This window comes from Amblyomma americanum, chromosome 1 (assembly GCF_052857255.1).
Source record: "Amblyomma americanum isolate KBUSLIRL-KWMA chromosome 1, ASM5285725v1, whole genome shotgun sequence".
Taxonomy (NCBI): Eukaryota; Metazoa; Arthropoda; class Arachnida; order Ixodida; family Ixodidae; genus Amblyomma; species Amblyomma americanum.
The window spans coordinates 277209422-277227187 of record NC_135497.1 but is presented as its reverse complement, the minus strand read 5'-3'; the positions used below and the strand labels follow the sequence as shown (position 1 = coordinate 277227187).

General features: G+C 45.2%; 1 protein-coding gene across 1 annotated transcript; it reads right to left on the bottom strand.

Moving 5' to 3' along the window:
* Positions 1 to 7448: 7448 nt before the first annotated feature.
* On the bottom strand, positions 7449 to 15946 carry LOC144097307 (uncharacterized). Its single transcript, XM_077630051.1, has 5 exons — positions 15650 to 15946; positions 14794 to 14887; positions 14184 to 14259; positions 11994 to 12123; positions 7449 to 7588 (listed from the first exon to the last, which is right to left on the bottom strand). Exons 1-5 carry the CDS (start codon positions 15663 to 15665, stop codon positions 7464 to 7466), a joined length of 441 nt encoding a protein of 146 aa, XP_077486177.1. The 5' UTR covers positions 15666 to 15946; the 3' UTR covers positions 7449 to 7463.
* Between the last annotated feature and the right edge of the window lie 1820 nt (positions 15947 to 17766).

Genomic DNA, 17766 nt, shown 5'->3' with positions numbered 1-17766 from the left:
CTACGTTCAATTCCCAAATGTAGAGAATCGCTCTTATCAGTACACTGGTTTACTTCTGTTCGGTATACTGCAAGTCTGCATATAGTAATGTGTTATCTGCGAATCCATTGATCGAGCAAAAATTTTTATCCTGTTTTTTTTTGCTATGCCATTGATCCTATTCTGGCACTATCGACAGGGAACAAAGTTTAGATTCGAATGACCGTGCAGATGATTTCCACAGAAATGACAAATGCTTGTTTTGTCTCAACTGTGCGGTAAAGAGGGTGTCGAGCTCATTAACCTTTCAGGCCCCTCTCCCATTTTCCTCCTAAACAGGTTTGAACGCGACAGAGTTACAGTGGTCGTTTAGAGAAAAAGCCGTGCGCGTTGTGACACTAATTAAGGATCGGTCAACAGGGCAGTGATGTCACACGTTCAGCTGTGCAATGAAAAGGATTCAAATTCAAGTTAAATAGTGACTACGAGGTCGTCACAATTTAACTTGAATTTAATTATTATGACGCGAATGACATGACTTACAAGGATGTAAACTAAAGCAGAATGGTGTAGAGGTAGAGCATTCGTCTGGCGGGCAAGAAGACCGTGGTTCGAATCCCAGTGGCGAACAATTCTCTACCTGATAAGAAAAACTCCGGGTGTCGACCGAATTGCATAGCCAGGCCGGGGATGCTGCCTGATCTCGGTGACCAGTACAGACAATGCACTACCTCAACAGTGCAGGATTTGATCACCCTGGTGTTGTACTTAGCTACAACATCTATATGATATATCCAATAAACTCTCGACCCTTCGTCTCGACTGCTGAGGAACAACTGACCAAGGCGGAGGTCAGACCTGTGAGGCTGCGGAGGACGCTAAGAATCTTCATTGGAAACTAAAGCCGGCAACGTTTAACATAGAACCTTATCCAATGAGGCTATTCTAGGAGTGCTGTTCGAGGATCTAGAGGATAACGAATGGGATCTCATATTGGGCTTAGTGCGGATAGGAAGACAGAGGAGGCATGCGCAGTGCTAAAGGGCGGGTACGTGCTATCCTATCGTGGATTAGCGCACAGACGAGAACTAAGTGTGGGATTCATCGTCAATCACGGTTTAGCTGGCAGCATAGAGGAATTTTATACTATAAGCGACAATGTGGGATTTATCATAATTAGGCTCAAGAAGAGGTACAAACTGAAGGTGATACGGCGTACTAGATTGCAGCCAGCGATGACTCCCAGATCGTCGAAAGCTTCTACGAAGACGTGGAATCCGCAAAGTGGAAAGTAAAAACACAGTACTGATGGGCGACTTCAATGTCAAGGTACGTAGGAATGAAGCAGGCTGGAGACCCGACAGTAGGTGACTATAACATAGTTCCTAGTAATACCAGGGGGAGATTAGTGTAGTCCGCCCAGAGAAATAATTTTAGAATCACGGATACCTTCTTCCGAAAACAAGAGAACAGTAAGCGGTCCTGGAAATGCCCCAATGGTGAGACTACAAATGAAAAAGACTTCATACTGTGCGCTCACCATGGCACCGTGCGGTACTCGGAAAGGTGCGGTGCAGCGATGATGGGACTGTAATGTCTCGAATTGGCCTTTACTTGATGAGGCAACAGAAGAAACTAGTAAGGAAGAAATCAATCAACTAGTTAGCGGTAAGACCGCTAGAACCGATATTCGGTTTTAAACGAAAACGAAGACCTTAGTATTCAAGCAATCAACTATAATATTGAAGGTATAATTAGGGAGTCGGCAGTAGAAGTAGGCGATAGGATGGCTCGACAGAATACTATCAAGTTCTGTCAGGAGACCAAAAATATGGTTACGAAACGCCAACGCAACGCAATGACAATAATGAACCTATATGTGGTTAAAAAAGACTGCGGCAAAATGCGGAGTCTCCGGCACGTTCTCTTTCCGGGACAAAGAATTACTCACAACAGTGGAAGTTTTTTTTATGTTAAAGTTCTTATAATCAGTCAAAAACGCACCATATACATTGTGTGGTCACAATGGAAAACGATGATGATTTTCTCGTTTTTTGTCCAGAGCACAAACTCACTTCGATTCCTCCTTTTCGGATGCTCTTGTGAGCTGAAGATGTCGACTGCTGTTGCAATCACGACAAATAAAGCCAGGACGCCCAGAAAAGATCTGCCGAGAACAAGTAAAAACAGAGGCACTAATTGAAAGAATTAACGCTCATTTCGTGTTTCCTACGTCATGGTTAAAGCTGAGTAAAAAAAAACATTCCAGGGGTCGTTTACTGTACTCACATTATAATAACTTCTCCTTTAGTGAAGGCAGAATTAACGGCTGTGACGCAATTGATGCTGACATCAGCAGAAGGAGGGAGAACTGAAAGACAAAAAAATAACGGTGTCAAGACTAATTGAAAGGGCAGTAGAGTACAACGGTAGAAAATCTTTTCACTCAAAAAAAACAACACATGCGTGCGTTTGCATTCGAAGTAATTTTTCCTGCAGGTATGGCTTCCCGAAAGCACTGCAAACTGTCTTTCTGTAGCATTTGTGGTGAAAATGGCATAGATTTCTCGCCATCAGTCTGAAATCTTATGAAACAGGTACTAAAGCTTCTAACTGCGTTGTCAGTGGTAACTGATGCAAACCCTAATTACGACAGTGGGTTAGCTCGCAATAGTCATCTCCTTAAGATGAAACCTTTATATCATAAAAATAGACACTGTTGAGAGACAGCACATCACAGATTCTAAAGGCACTGCTGGTAGAGTCCAAGATTAAATAGTTGCCAGCTCTTAGAGAAGAATGTGATGAAACCTCAACGTGCTGATTGCCGTGGCCAAATTTTTCAAATGTGTGGCAGCTCAAGGAACCAACCAAGATTGGAACAGCATCGTGAATTTGCTTCCGCGGCAAACTTGGCGGGCAACGCAAATTGCTTACTCCACGACCAGATAGTTATTGTTTCACAGGCAGCAGCGAGTCGGAACAATTCTATTGGCGTCGTCTCAGGAGGTGTTCGGCGCGGTGCAGATTGCTGCAACCGTGGAAGGCGGGCACCAAGGTGCAGGTGTACATGAACCCTTCTCTACACTAACCTATTCTAACTGACAGCAGACCTAGTGCCTGCGTCAATACAATGATCGGTCCCATGTTGGCGAATGTAGTCGAGGTACTGCTGGACTCGTCATATATCGAACACCATTCAATCTTGTCCCAATACCATGACTCACCGGCGAGATCAGGTCGACTACGTACAGTTCAGAAACACCTAAACGGCGTTACAATTTAACGAACTCGTGAACCAATTGCAAACTGCAAAGAAAGGTGTCAGTGCAGTCACTGAACTTCTGCGCCTCCAAAGAAATCTGTCTGCGTGCTCGGGGGGGGGGGGGGGGAAGGAAAGGAGAATACACGTGAGGCATTACCCTGGTTCTAGAGTAGAACTCTACAGATCAGGACTGTAAATTCAGGGAACGATATTACTTATGTCCTTCGAGGCCACCCCGACAGAGATCGCAAGGCAAAAACATGATTGCATAACAAGCTCCGTGAATGGACAGAGACGCTACCCGACGTGCGAAATGGTACGTCGACTGAATGGCTCTACGACGGCAGGATGATACGTTTCCATGCAGATGTAATTCTCGTGTCGGACTCGCGACCTAATGGTCATGGGTTCGATTCCAGACTGATTAACGATATTTCTTCTTGGGAATAAATAATTTACTCTACATCCTTATATGTCATAATGACATTTCAGTCATTTTACAAGGTCATAGTCGCTATTTAACTTGAGTTGTAATCATTTTCACTCCACAGCTCAACAAGTGACGTCACAATCCTCTCGACCAGTCCTCAGCTTCACAACACGCATGGCTGTTTGTCCGAATGTCCGCTATAACAGTCTCGCGTTAATAACAGGCCGGCCTGATCACGTGCCTCCAGATATCGTCAATCGGGAGGCGACAGTAAACACCCCAGCAGAACTTGATCGCGCCGAAGATCAGTAAACAAAAAAAAATTCTGACTCTTAGGATCAGAGACTGGCCGAAGAATTCTACGCCTATGTCTCCACAGACTGAGAAGATGCGTATTGTCACTTTCGCAACTCCTTTTACAGGATTTACCAGATCTTATCAGCAACAATTTTTTTGCCACAGCATGGCCCCTGGAAAACTCGACCCAAAGTGGCCGCTTAGACCCACGGCGCAGATATTGAACAGCGCGATGCCTTGGAGTCCAAGCTCTAGTACACGGCTGTCGCAGTAAGGTTTGATAATGTTGGTGAAGCTTGCAACTGCCAAAAGCAAATACCTTTTCCACACTGTTAAGCCTGAAACGCTTTCTGATTTTTTTTCTCCTAAAATTACGTCAGACATCGCCTAGAAAACGCGATGGACGTGAAGCCGCACACGAGAACAAACCTGAAGTTGATCATGACGGCTTAGATAAAGCAGTGTTTATCAGAAATGTTGGGAAGGTGTTAAATCGTTCCTATGGGATCCATCAGAAAAGAAAAAAAGGCCCTGAACGGGATTGATTGAGCGGTAAAGCAAACAGAGAAGCTTCGTTTCTGGACGCCTTCGACCATTCGGCAATCGTCTATACAGCAAGTTCTCGTGTCGAGTGCTTGGTGCCACTGTCTTCGCCCCATTTTGAGGCGATAGCCTTTAAAGGGGCCATGACAGCCGATTTTCACGCATACCCTACTTATCGGCTTTAATTTCTAACAGGTTAAATTAAAATACCACGAATTTTCAGTTCATTCTGTGCGGTTAATATTTTGAAAGGAATTTTTTTCGTTTTTACGGCGAACTGCTTGATGGTCTGGCAACATCTGATCACTGACGTCACGAGGGCATACATGCCCCGGGTCGCCTGCTGTGAGCTGTTGAGGTGCTTGCATGCACAGCGGTTGCTCGAACAGTTTTTTTTTCTTTTAGCTTAGCTAAATAAAATACATTTTCCGTGTTCTGTTTTGGGAAGCCTTCAACTCAGTACGCGAGCTGAGTGATCCTTGGGAAAGCGGACTTGCTCGTGGCGACCGTTTTCCGATTGTTGAGGAAACAGAAATCGATGGGCCCCTGCTTTATTATTTACGCTTAGAAGCATGCTGTTCGTGTGTTATGAGTGTGGTCTCTTTTGAGCAGCCAAGCGCTCCCATATGCGAAAAGCGGCACGTGCCGTGCATGCCTTAGCCGATGTGCGCCGTGAAAGCCACGGCGTTTTGTAGCTAGCTTCCAAGTTCTTCTCCACTATTCATGGGCTTGATAATTAAACTCAAATTATCAAATGGTGGCACTACAATAACCTTGAGGCACGAAAGGAGCCGAGAAAAGTGCCGAGTGCGGCGACTTCCCCGCTACATGTACGCGTTTCTAAGTCGAACATACATTTCTTTCGAGAACCCTTTTGCAGCAACCAAGCCGCTTGCAAAACCCTAACGACTCGAATGCTTTCACTGCCCGCACCGATGAATAGTCGCCGCCGTCTAAATTAGTGCTTCAAAATAAGAATTCTGCGTTTAACATTCTGCTGTGTGAGCGCATTGTGCCCCAGGAGTGCGACGATTACAACTGCTGCCCCGCGCTGAGGTTGTTTACATGCATGGCTGTGCGCAAACAGTACTGCTCGTTTGCGTGCCATAAAATGCTAGGTGGGTTCTCCTTATCTTAAATGTTACGTACTCGTGCTTACAACTTGCACTTTTACTCATTTACACACCATGATAACACTGCACTAAGCGCAGATGATGCTATATCGCCTGCTTGGGAGACGCTTTGCATAGGATACTGGCGCTTCCCGCTAATTGTATATGCTTTCTCTTGTGTCACCAAACTTTAATTCTAGATCGCTTTGGGTAAACATGCGTTCGGAGATTACTTGAATTAATGACAACAACCAGATTTGTTGTCCACAGTCGTTGCCGACGGCTGCTGCCGGCTGCCTTTTGCACATGCAGTGCAGACCGGGTCACATATCGGCACTTTCCCCTTATTGTACTCGCGTCCTGCGATGTAGACACTCGTCGCTTTGAGGGCACTGTAGTCAAAACTACGCTCGACAGCTTTTTGCAGGCGCTAAAACTTGCGAATTCGCTCTCCGCAATCGCCGAAACCTCACACACGAATCCTGCGTACTCGCTAGACCTCGTCACGAAAGGGGCCGGTGGTCTACCGTCGACCGAAATTAAAGAATATGTCAAAAGTTCCTACTGATTAGTAAGAAAGTGTGAAGACATGATATGCAGCCGTTCCTTTCGCTTTTTTTAATACGGATATGGTACACAAGCGCAGTTTTTCCGGCCGTCGCGTCACCGGGCGTGAAGCTTTCGCTAGGCCGCATGCACAAGCCCAGGCGACGGTGTCGAGCGACGAGCGGCACCGTCGTGCGGCGTTTTCTGCCCGTGACGCTTGTCTCGCCGATGGGTTCTATGCGCAGGCACTGATCGAAACCACATATTCGCTGGTGCACGCACATCGCGTATGTCGCCGAAGCTAGCATGCATGAGGTCCAATAAGGTTTCAAATTCTCAAGTTTACAGAATGTCATACCAACTAGTCCCCTACCACACTCTTATGGTTCCCACTAAGCTGATTAAAATTCCTGCGATACTCGGCCGTTGATCGTGCGGGTGTCGTCGTCGGTCTAGCGTGACAGACCGGTGCGTCAGCGACGGCATTTGTATACCGATCAGCCCACCGACCTCGATCGCTGTCGCATCAGCTTATCGAGCGACCGGACCCTGCCTACACCGAAGAAAAACAGCCTTACTGTTATTGTCGCTTTTGCGGCACCAGTCACTCATATATGGGGGCCGACTGCTACTTCGATCGATCGCGAAAGTACAGGGGGCAATGAGACCTCGCTGCGCATATTGCAGCAACGAGAGCAGACAACGTTCCTCCGTGCATGCCCTAGTGACGTCACGAGAGTGTTCAATATGGCGGTCGCTGCCGGTGGGAGGAGTCTCCCGGTCACAATTTCGATCGCATTTTTGGAATATACAGTGCGTGCAGCGCAGGCAAAGTTCGGAATTTGAATCATAAGCTCTTCCCAGTCAAAACGCACTACAGGATTCTAAGACAGAAAATTTCTGTAGTCTGTAGTCTTGTCGTATTTTGGGCATGTCTTGTGTAGTCTGTCTTGTCTTCTCTAGTCTGCCTTGTCTTTTGTAGTCCTGTCTTCTGTAGTCTGTCTTGTCTTTTATAGTCTGTCTTCTGTAGTTTGTCCTCTCTTTTGTAGTCTGTCTTGACTTCTGTAGTCTGTCTTGTCTTCTGTAGTTTGCCTTGTCTTCTGTAGTGTGTCTTGTGTAGTGCTCGTACACAGTCGTTACTGTCACCTGTCAATTAGCACAGGATTTGTGTTCTGGAGTAGGCTATGCACAAAAATGCACAGCTTGTTAATGGTCGCTTGTCAATTAACACAAGCTTGGTGCATTCCAGAGTAATTCGTGCACAAAACCACTAGAATTGAAATGAAAATGATCAATATTTATTTACTGTTTCGTGCTTTTTTTTCGAGCTTGCTGATGCATGCTGTCCAGCGTTGTCCTGGCCGCAGGTTCCTAGATACATCGCCCATGAGCCAAGAAAAATGTTTTTTGTCTTGGCTGAAAAAAACAAAAAATAGAGATCACCGCTGCTAATTGCACAAAAAAAATGTGAAAGCGTTGATGCTTCCTCGACACTGGTTGCCTTTCAAATTTGGCGCCATGGTTGTTTTCTCGTTGACTTGATTGGTTATCAATTAACTCTTATTTTACCATCATTTCATCCCAGCAACGATTTCGAGTTTTCAAATTTCCCTCCACGGATCGTTCCTGCCCACTCACTGAATACCCGCCCAGTCTAATCACGCGTTCATTGCCTTTCGCTTCTCAATAATTACCTAATTGCCTCTAATTTATCATTCTTTTTCCTGTCTCCTGGTTAAGTATAGGACACTTATCACTGGTCACGTGATTGCTCATTTCGAGTTTTCAAACTTCGCGCCAAGCTTTGGCTTTGTCCATACTTCCAGTTTTTCAAACTTGGCACTTGGCACTACGCTGTAGCTCCACCTACTTTCAGCGTTTTAAAATTTCGCGGCACTTTTTCTCTGGCCCAGCCACTTTTTGGACATTTTTGGCTCTAAATAATTATCCGATTATGAAATTTTCTTTTCGAGCAGCATCCTCACATCATCCTCTGCCAATTACACAACCAATCATATGACGCTATCTCTTCTAGAAGAGTTGCCCACAACTGCTGCGGACACGACCCCCGGCAACATAGCCTAGTAAACTTCTCACTTTATTCAAAATGTTGTAATACTGAACAAGGCTTATGACTGGCCGAGTTGGTACTGACTCACCTTAAAACCAGCCAGGACACACAAGGCATAATTTAATTGAAGATTTTGATTACTTGGTTTGTGAGGGTTTAACGTCCCAAAGCGACTCAGGCTATGAGGGACGCCGTAGTGGAGGGCTCCAGAAATTTTGACCACCTGGGGTTCATTAGCGTGCACTGACAACGCATAGTACATGGGCCTCTAAAATTTTGCCTCCATTGAAATTTGACTGGTGCTGCCAGGATCGAACCTGCGTCTTTTGGGACAGCAGCCGAGCGCCATAACCACTGAGCCACTGCGGCGGCATCATTGAAGGAAAGCCGCAAAAGGAGACCCGCGAAGAGATACAAGCACACAATAACCCAAAGCAGTGAAAGGGCGAAGTGCAATCAAAGGTCACTGGCATACTAATGAATCATCTAAAAAAGCAAATTCCTTACGGTGAAGGTTTTCCGGTGGCTTAGCCACACGTGTCCTTAGCCTTACCGATGTAGTAAGCCTCAACATCTACCGACAGATTTATCCCTTCCATAAACCACTGATGTGTCATGGAAATTAGGCGTGCAAAGAGACATGTCATCCTCAGATTTGCATTCACAAGATTGAGCATACGTGCCAGATTAGAATTTGCCTTCCCCCTATAGAGTGAACGTGCTCAGTCAAGTGCAAATTCAAATATCTGCCTGTCTGCCCATATTAGTTGCAGCCATAAGGCAGTGGAACGCAATAAACTCCATTACTTTTGCAAGTGGTGAACCTTTTTTTGTGACACTGTCCATTGTAGACAAGTACCCAGTTTTATCAAGCCTTTTTAATGGCGGCGCAAAGGCCTCCTGTCTTGCACTTCGATGTTAAGACAACCGCAGCATTACGCTTTCCCGCGACTTTCTTGAGACTGTGAAATACTGTGGAGGTAAGATGTATCAGCATCATCGGAGTATGTGCTCCTTACCCTTGAGCGAGTGAAAACATACTATGACAGGTTGTTGAGATGGGCAAGTGGGAACCCAGCTGCTTGGAAACCTGCTACAAGAATGCGTCCTCAGCAGTGATGGCATGACTTATCTAAAGCTGATGTCATGCACACGATTGCACACCCATCAAGTGTTTCCATCTTTACTGACCTTAACCAGCGACAAATACACCTCTTCACCATCCTTCCCCAACAACGAGTGGTCCGACTCGTAGCTAAAAAGAGCCTTCCCCGATCTTTAGCTGTAGCCCCGACAAACATATTCGTCCACAAAGCGCAAGTCTGCATCAAGAAACTGCTAACGGTTCTGCTTAGACAATTCTGATGTAAAAGACAGGCCTTGACCGCATGCCTTAAAGACTCCTAAATTATCTTGTGCCAACTTATCTGAGCCTTCTATGTCCAGAAAAATTACAGTCATGAACATAACGAAATGCTACTATGCCAAGGTCTTCCAAACAGGGCTCTAATGCCTTATTGACTTTAGACAAAAAAATGTTGCTGAGCAAAGGTACGACCTGCGTGTAAATACCGCCCTGCCAACTGACAAATGCGTATTTGCAGTAAAAGGACAACAGCCCCAAGAAGCCAGCAACCGAAATCACGCAATCATCTGTAAAAGCATGTTCATTGTTCACCCTGATGCAGTTTGCACATACCACAGAGGTCTATCATGTGACAATGAATAGTGCAGGCCCTCCATGTCGATGCTCACTGCAGAGCACCTGCCCAGGTTGCTGTCCACAAGAAACTAGAACTCCACAGAACTCCACTTTTGTGAGTTGGCAAGGCGGTATTTACATCATAAATCAGGCATATGCAGAGGGTCCCAGGTTGCACTGTTCCTCCGTGACATTCTTCTGTCCAGAGTCGATACCGCATCAAAGCCCTGTTTGGAAGGCCTCGGCATAGTAGCATTTCGTCATGTTGATAGCTACCTAATTTGTTTGCATAAGGAGGGCTCAGATAAGTTGGCACAAGACGTTTTAGAAATCTTTAGGCATGTGGTCAAAGCCTATCTTTTAGGTCTGAATTTCACTAAGCATAACCGTTTGTAGCTTCTTGACTTAGACCTGCGCTTTGCGGACGACCACATATGTTGGCGCCAAAGCCCAAGATCAGGAAGCCTCTTAGCTACGAGTTGAACCACTCGAGTCTGGTGAAGGACAGGTTGGCAATCACATGCATCACGACTGCTTTATGGAAGTCATGCCATCACAGTGTTTAGAATGCATTCTCAGAGCAGGTTTTCAAGCCAATGGCACCTGGGTTCCCACTTGCCCATCTTGCGCACCTGTCAGTGTGTTTTTACTCTCTCGAGGGAACAGAACACCGTTCACATGATGCTGACATAGTTGACCAGCACAAAAAGACGGGCTCTATACCTTACCTCCACGCCATTTCGCACCATCCCAAGAAAGTTGCACCAAAGTATGATGTTGCTGTTGTCTTGACCGCTAAAAGTAAGGTAGGAGCCCTTTGCTTCTCCGTTCAAACTAGGCTTGATACAACTACGGGTAATCGTCTGCTATGCACAGTGGCAGATAAAAAATGTTCACCACTTGCAAAAGTAAACCGGTTTTTTGCATTCCACTGCCTCGTAGCTGAAACTACTATGGGCAGACAAGCAGATATCTGAATGTGCGCCTGGCTGAGAGCACTTTCACTGTATAGAGAGGAAGGCGAATTTTCACCTGACACTGCACGTTCAATCTCGTGAATGCAATCGGAGGACGACCTTTCTCTTTGCACGCCTGATTTCTGCGGCACATCAGTGGTTTAGGGAAGTGATAAATCTGTCCTGATATAGTTTAGGCTTACTACATCAGTAAGGCTAAAAACAAGTGCCTGGTTAAACCGTCGGTGAACCTTCACTGTAAGGAATTAGTTTTTTAGATGGTTTACTAGTACGTCAGTGCCTTTCAGTTATTTTTTGCCCTCTCACTGCTTTGGGGTCTTGCGTGCTTGAATCTCTTTGCAGGTCTTCTTTTGCCACATTCCTTCAATAAAATTTCAGTTGTTAGACCAGCCTCATCTTGTGCTCATCTCTTCTCCTGTTTTGTGTCTTCCGGCTGGTTTTAAGATGTAATACTGAATGCCAAAAGAAAGCCATTTTAGAGTCAAGTGCACTTATAATGGCCACAGCTATAATGAATGGTCATTTATTACAAAAAATAGTGCTTACTTCAATAATTTATGCATGAAGTATATGACACTGCGTCAAAATAAAAAAAAGGACTAAACCTCTAACCCTCATGGCCAAACTGCAGTTACAGCAAACAAAAGGACACCATAAACCTGCCCCACATGCAAAAGCTTGCACTACAGGCCAATGCAGAAATAAGATCAGATTACTTCCCAAACTGCATGACACTGCCACGCAAAGTAAAGATTGTGACAGGCAATAAAGGAGCAACAAAAAAGCAAACTACGTAGCAGCCAATCTCATGAAGACAAGCTACAAGGTCAGGCCAACATAGACGTGGAAGAAATTTGAAAAAAAAAGCCACAACAAGCATATAATTTTTAAGGTTTTCACAGCCCTTTAAATGGCAAATACTTTCCTGAAAAAACATAACAGAAACGGCAATTTTTTTTTGGCAATCAATTTTTTTCATGTACTTCATTATTCTTGAAGCATGCGCGGGCATAGAGTAGTCAGATTAGTGCATGCGTTCCTAAGCAATGCCATGCCAAAAACTGTACTTACAGAAAAAGCTTGCCTTACTGAGTGAATACCACTGGCCATCCACTAATTTCCCAGCCTGCTCCAGGTCCCTGGCAAAAATCACACGCAACTTGGTGGCTTGCACAACTTCCATGCAACTCTTGGTCTTTAGCTGGAAAAAAATTGAGGGATCAGTGAGACATAAAATTTTACATGCATTGCCTTGTTTCAATGACCGACTAAGAAAGAAACAGCGGTTTCTGTGAGCACAACTATTTTTTCACACTAGCGTTCTACAGTAAACCACGTTTATCGCGACCTAATTCACACTGACTTGCTGCACGGCCCCAGCACTACTGTGTATAGCTCTATGGTTTCAAATGCTTGTTAGCTCTGAGCCCTTGGGCTTGCACTCGTTAATGCAGAAAACCTCGGAAAGGGCAACCAGAGCTTCGAGCTGTAAGCCATAAGTATTCAGAAGCTCAGTGGTCTGTGGGAGAACTTTTGGCTGGGTGACACAGTAGCAAATGCTGCTCCAGCTACTTTCACTCCATTGCAAAAAACTCGCACAGCAGAGACCTGTCCTCCATTTTGCATTGCAGAAACAATCACTGAAATTCAAAGCACGCATACTAAATGCACACCTACCTTCCAACACAGCTTCATAATAATGGGTATAATTATTGGAATGAAATACCAGTCAGTACATGTAGTTTTCAGTTTATCCAAAAATTATAAGCAACCGACAAACAATAAACATTAAAAGAGAAATAAAATAAGCAGAATTGTTTAAAAAATCTGTCAGAAGAATTATGTGACATCCACTACACTCCAGCAGTTCTTCGCCTTGTGCACCTTCAAACCACACTTTCTTACAGGCACATTTGCACAGAAATTGGGTTGAACCTGATCTTTAAGAATCTTTTTTGGTGCAACAGTAGGAAGAAACCAGGTTTTACCCAAAAACGAAGCACCCTGCACATTGCATCACAAGCCCAGATGGTGCACTTGAGTCGCCTCTTATGCTTATGCAAAAAACAGGAACAGAGATATCTTGACTAAATCAAAAAAAGAGGAAGTGCAGTGCATGTGTAATGCAGAGAAGATATAAGCAATACCACACTAAAACACTGGGAGGATTCCAAGAGTAGGTGAATGCATGAATGGGTGGCAATCGGGTGGCTAAATGAGATTAGGAAATTTGAGGAAAAAGGGTGGTAGCATGTGGCACAGGAGACAGTTACCTAAAATGAACTAGAGAACCATTGTTCTGCACTAATTTTAACAGCACATTCACACGACAGGCAAAATCACTAACTCCAGAAACAGACTGAGCATCATGCAACTCAATGTCAATCACCATTGCAAATGGCACCAGCACTGCAGACTGCACATGAGGAAAAGTAGACATATTTTTGCTCTCAACTTTGAGCAGCAGTCAGCTGCGCTTTTAAGAGCAAAGCTGTAAAGTACGGCAACATTGGCACTTTGTTTTACTGACATGAGGGTGCTTGTGAGCATGCAAGTCCCATGTTTGTTTTGCACCAAATGTGTTAATTGCGAGGTATGTTTAACTAATGAGGGGCATCTAACATGGGCATCAGCTCTTTATTACTTCCCTTCTATATCCCTCCCTTATATCACGGTTCAAGTGTCCACGAAAATGTGAGACAGTTACTGTTACATTTCCTTGAATTTTCCTTAAAGTAATTTAAAATTTTTCAAGTATACAGCTTTAAGAAGGTAGAGGTACAAACTGTGCAGTATAACCATATGCTACGGCAATAAACCAGCAATAAATCTGTGCTGACAGCAGCTTGCCCAGTGCATTGCAAGGATGCTATACCATACAAGTATTGGTGTCATCATGCAATGTTACATTACTGACTGACAATTTGGTCTCTGTGTCAGAAATACTGGTAAACCATCATTGTAGAGCACAATGTTTTTAAAGGGATAAATGAACATATAGGTCCTTTTCGAGGACACATATGCATACCAGGCAACAGGTGTGCAATGTCAAAGCACGTTTATGTTAACAGCAGCTGCGTCAAGAGCTACATCAGCGACTATATTTTATACAAGTCTACAGTTCCGGTAATTATAAGCTGAGGTACTGCTGTGAAGTGCATGTAGAGTTTCATGCATTTCTAAACCTAGCTGCAAGCCTATATTGAAAATATTTTTCTAAATACGCAGCTAAGATATGCATCACTGAAAAAGAATAACTACCATGAACGGATCAGGAGGGATGACACAGCCGAAGGCAGGAAGCACGCATGGACCAATAGATGCTGGCCGCTGGCAACTGCAAATAAATACATCCAGAGCAACAGCTGTCAGTGGCTGTAGCCATGTCATGAATGACAAGAGAGGAAATCGTCTACTGCTTTAAAAACTAAACTTAGACGAAATATAAGTAAATAAAAAACCAATGAGCTATCCCATGACAAAACAAATGAACAGATTTTATGTAATGCACCCATATACTTTCTTTGAGAAGAGTCACAATGACTGTTATAACCACACTAAAAGATGAGCTGGCTGAAATACTGCACACCAATTTGAATATAGGATGTGCAGGTTTTCATTAATTCCTATCATGGTGCCTTGCACCAATGTCTAGATATTAAATTGAAAGTTTCAACCAGTCTGCCTTGGTTAAATGAGAAGAGAGAATGGAAAAAAGCATGCCTTCACTAGCAAGAAGCTTGATATCTCACAGCACAGCTTGGCATCATTGAAAAATTGCTAGCGCATTTAACAAATCTGCATACAATTAAAAGCTGCACAAATTTGTCGACTGGCAATGCAAGTAAAGGCAAGAGAAACAAAAAAATACCAAAGAACACTCGTGAGTGCGGCGAAGGGAGGTCTGTGGGTAGGATCCCGTGCCTGGGAAGAGTTCCGAGCTCGGAGAATCGCCGGCACCACAGCTGATGGCACGCAACCAAGAATAAATAACAAAGCGAAAATGAGTAACAAAAAAACCATCGACAATGGCGAACGACTTGAATGCGGGCCACAAAAGCGAGGGATATAGCAAAAAGGTAGAAATCCTTAATAATTGCGCAGTTGCATATCCGACAGCTCGCAGTGCTCAGAAGGAGAGGAAGCATCAACGTTTACAGCTCAGGAGACGCAAGATTGATCTAACTTTGACATAACACTGCCTCAAATCCTGTTCCACTGGGGAAGCACAGACAAGTTTACAAATGACAAGGCGATGAATATGAACTAGCCTTTCGCATGCGATCACTGCCTCAAAATTTAGTATGACGCATATTAAGGCACAAGCACTAATCCGATGAGTACTAACCCTGAGCAAAATAGTGCGGTGTCTGATCGCAGCTTGGCTAGCGCGAGCGCTCCGCCGAGCGGCACTTCTCGCTCATCGTCTTCTACGCAGTGCAAATCCATGCTTTTGCGCCGAGTGTCGAAGCGCTAGCAAGCGAAAGCGTAACTCTGTTGTGATATCTGGTGCCATTTTTATTTACCACGGCACGCGAGTAATAAATGCACATAAAGACAATGAGAACAACACTTGTCATGCAGGATATAGGCCCTGCTTTTTTGGCGCCGCATTATAGCTGCGGCAACCGCAGGCGGACTGCCTCCACTCACATCCCTATATAGCCGCATACAAATAGCGCGTGTGAACACAGATCATTAGCAAAGAAGCGCAGAGCGGGACTCACCGGCCATGCGATTCATCCAGGCTTAGTAAAACGGCGCAGGAGTCTTCGTTCCCCTAATAGATGAAAACACGTCGCAGCACTCTTCATGGCTTACCCGTTGAAACTCGCCAATGTTGACAGGCCGAAATCCTGGTCGTTGGCTTCCAAAACACACTCCTGCTCACCTTCCTATTGAATGAGTTCTTCACACGTGTCCGCCGTACAAGTACTCGAGTAATTCCTCAAAGAGGCAAATAATTCAAAACACGACGTGTCGGTTGCGCTGCAATGGCGCCGACGGCTGCGCTTTCGTGTCGGTGAAAAATTACAACCGACAAAAAAATTTGTTTTTTAAACCATGAATACTTATCTTATCTTCACAACAAAGACACTGCATTTATTTTAAATTATTTTTAGATTATTAAAGAATACTAAAGCGCTTTCAGTTACTTTTTCTGGCATGTCGTTTGTAGAAGCTGCGATCCTGTGATCCCCTGAAGTGACCCGGATGTCCTAGCAGACGACGGAGCGGACGACGGAGCAGACGACGGTGTTGACAGAATGCTATTTCGTTTGATGCCAGATAAAATCTCTAAGTTGCGACAAAAACAGCGAAGAAAAGCGCCGTATCTCAAGCTGGCGAATATCGTGGATAAGTTGAACGCAATTGGCACTATGGAGAGTAGCTGCGATGCATTAATTTGCGCGACACTGGCACGCTCACCGGAGATCATGAAACTTAACAGCTTAATCGGTGACCAGTACAAGCGGAGTGCTTTGATATCAACTGCGTTACGAAACTACGTCGATACTTGCGTCTCACTTTAGCTAATATGCAACAGTGGCTAGCACTCGCCGCATCCTGATCGCGTGTAGTTTAACAAGCAAGAGCCCACTAGCGCATCGAAGCAGGCGTGTTTTCGAGCTCGTATCGTTACGAAAAATACGAGTTGTTTCGGCACGTACTGGAATTGAAGTTCTCAGCCTGTGCATCACGGACGGTGACGATGGCGTCGCGGACGATCTTAACTAAGACTCGCCGCAAAGCAGCCGATAACCCAAGCATATGTGCGTTAAAGGTTGTTCACCAGTAGTGCAAGCGTGGGCATAAAGTATCGCTCAGTGGCAGCGCCAGTCGCTCGCTTCTCGATTTTCCAGCCTTCCGAGTGAAGGTCGCAAGCTGTTGAGCCAATCAGTGAGCCAGCGGGAGTGAGCGAGGGGAGCTTTCGGGAACGACGCCGCCCGCGGGCGCGCCGGGCAATCAACTACGCGCTACCCCCTGGCTGCCCTAGTCGTCGCTAAGCCTAGCCGGTTTCGCATCGATGCAGCAGCTGAGTGCACTTCGAAACTGGCTAGCGCTGAGGTGCTGCTCTCGGCATCGTTTTACTGTGAACCTCGTCTCATAGTAAAACAAAGATATGCTCGGTTTCCGCGACACCTTCAGGAGCGGAGCCAGCTGAGGCCAGGGGAGCCGCGATTGAGCAGCAGCAATTAAAGGCGCCGTGGGGAGACATTTGTTTGTATTCCTGTTATCGCTTCTACCAACGACTCAATATTGGCCAACGATACTCCATCCGACGGCTTAGTATGGACTTGAACAAACATTACTGTCGCATTTTTCTGACGCTGGCGGCCGGTATTCAGGCTGGCATGCCGCGCCCGTACGTTATCATGTCGCTAAACTGTATGGCCGTGGTGCACATCAAAACCCCCAGACATCCTCCTTTTCGTTCAGATTGTCATAGCACACAGTCACACTGGGACCAGAGCAGTTTAGAGGACCGAGCGCGGGTGCACAGGAGCTAGACTGTGTCAAAGCAGGCGAAACTCTTTAAAGCGCGCGGTTGATGTCAGTCCCAAGACTTTATTCTCATTTCGACCGAGAATCAAATCGGTTCAAACTCGCCGGCCGCCGCATTTCACCTTCGGCTGCATACGCTGCTGTCTATATTTAGCGACATTTTCGTGTCACCGTCATAAAATTTTCAGTGAAGGCAATGAACGACATCGTAAAGTATTTTTTTTTTGCTATTTTATGATAAGCACCACGTCACTGCCGCTAAAACAAATTCTCCGCCAACACTGCATCAGCGTTGGACTTAAGAGCGTTAGCTACGAGAGCTTCAAGTGTTTAGATC

Bases quoted from the DNA above. Each gene is read 5' to 3' on its own strand.
- LOC144097307 (XM_077630051.1), bottom strand. The intron at 12,124-14,183 runs GTAGTTATTCTT...ATTTTTTTCCAG, and splicing joins TCCCTCCTGATCCGTTCATG to CTAAAGACCAAGAGTTGCAT. The intron at 7,589-11,993 runs GTAAGTACAGTT...TGTTTTTTTCAG, and splicing joins CAGTAAGGCAAGCTTTTTCT to CCAAGACAAAAAACATTTTT.